Source organism: Aptenodytes forsteri, unplaced genomic scaffold (assembly GCF_000699145.1).
Source record: "Aptenodytes forsteri isolate BGI_AS27 unplaced genomic scaffold, ASM69914v1 Scaffold687, whole genome shotgun sequence".
NCBI lineage: Eukaryota > Metazoa > Chordata > Aves > Sphenisciformes > Spheniscidae > Aptenodytes > Aptenodytes forsteri.
This window is the reverse complement of record NW_008794708.1, coordinates 152,948-153,718: the sequence shown is the minus strand read 5'-3', so window position 1 is coordinate 153,718 and position 771 is coordinate 152,948. Positions and strand designations below refer to the sequence as shown.

At 58.6% G+C, this 771-nt stretch overlaps 1 protein-coding gene across 1 annotated transcript in view; it reads left to right on the top strand.

The window, feature by feature from the left end:
- WIZ (widely interspaced zinc finger motifs) overlaps nt 1-771 on the top strand; it is a 57,755-nt gene that overhangs the window by 50,370 nt on the left and 6,614 nt on the right. Inside the window, exon 7 of the mRNA XM_019470590.1 lies at nt 450-687. Coding sequence (XP_019326135.1) covers nt 450-687 — 238 coding nt within the window. The remainder of the gene's footprint in view (nt 1-449; nt 688-771) is intronic.

Genomic DNA, 771 nt, shown 5'->3' with positions numbered 1-771 from the left:
GTGCCGGTGAGCGTCGTAACGTTCAAAATTAGGGTTGGGGGTGGTCAAAAAAAATCCCTCGGGGGGGTGGGGGGAGAAACAACCTGGCTGGACGCTGCTCCTTGTGCCTCTTGCCACGACCGTGCCCTGATTTTCTTTTTTCTCTCTTTCTTTTTCCCCCCCACCCTCCCTTTCTCTTTTTAGCCCAGAACCTTACGACGTGCGAAGTGTGCGGCGCCTGCTTCGAAACCCGCAAAGGCTTATCCAGCCATGCCCGTTCTCACCTACGGCAACTCGGCGTAGCCGAATCGGAGAGCAGCGGGGCTCCCATTGATTTGCTTTACGAACTGATGAAACAAAAAGGCAAACCCGACGGCAGCCCCATGTCTCCCACCCTCGGCAAAAAATCCGGTTCCCCCAAAGATGCCGCCGCCGGTTCCCCTCGACCCACGCTCCTGGCGCTCGGCAAGGCCGGCGATCGCCCGCCGGACGGTCCCGTTAATAAAGCCATCAAATCCCCTCCTGGCTTCTCAAAAAACCTCTCGCAACCGGGATCCCCCATCCTTAAGAAGGTGCCGTCGGCTCTTTCGGGGTCCCCGTCTCCGAAAAACCCCGAGGAGAAGAGCTCCAAGCTCTCGCTGAGCCCTCTGCAGAGCTCCCCGAAAGCACAGTGGCCGCAGGCGGATGAGGAAGGACCTCTCAATTTAAGTGAGTTTCTTTTTTTTTCCCCCCCCCTGGTGTTTCCCATTCGGCTGAGGGCGGGGGGAAATCCGCGGCTTCTCCCGTCCCGCT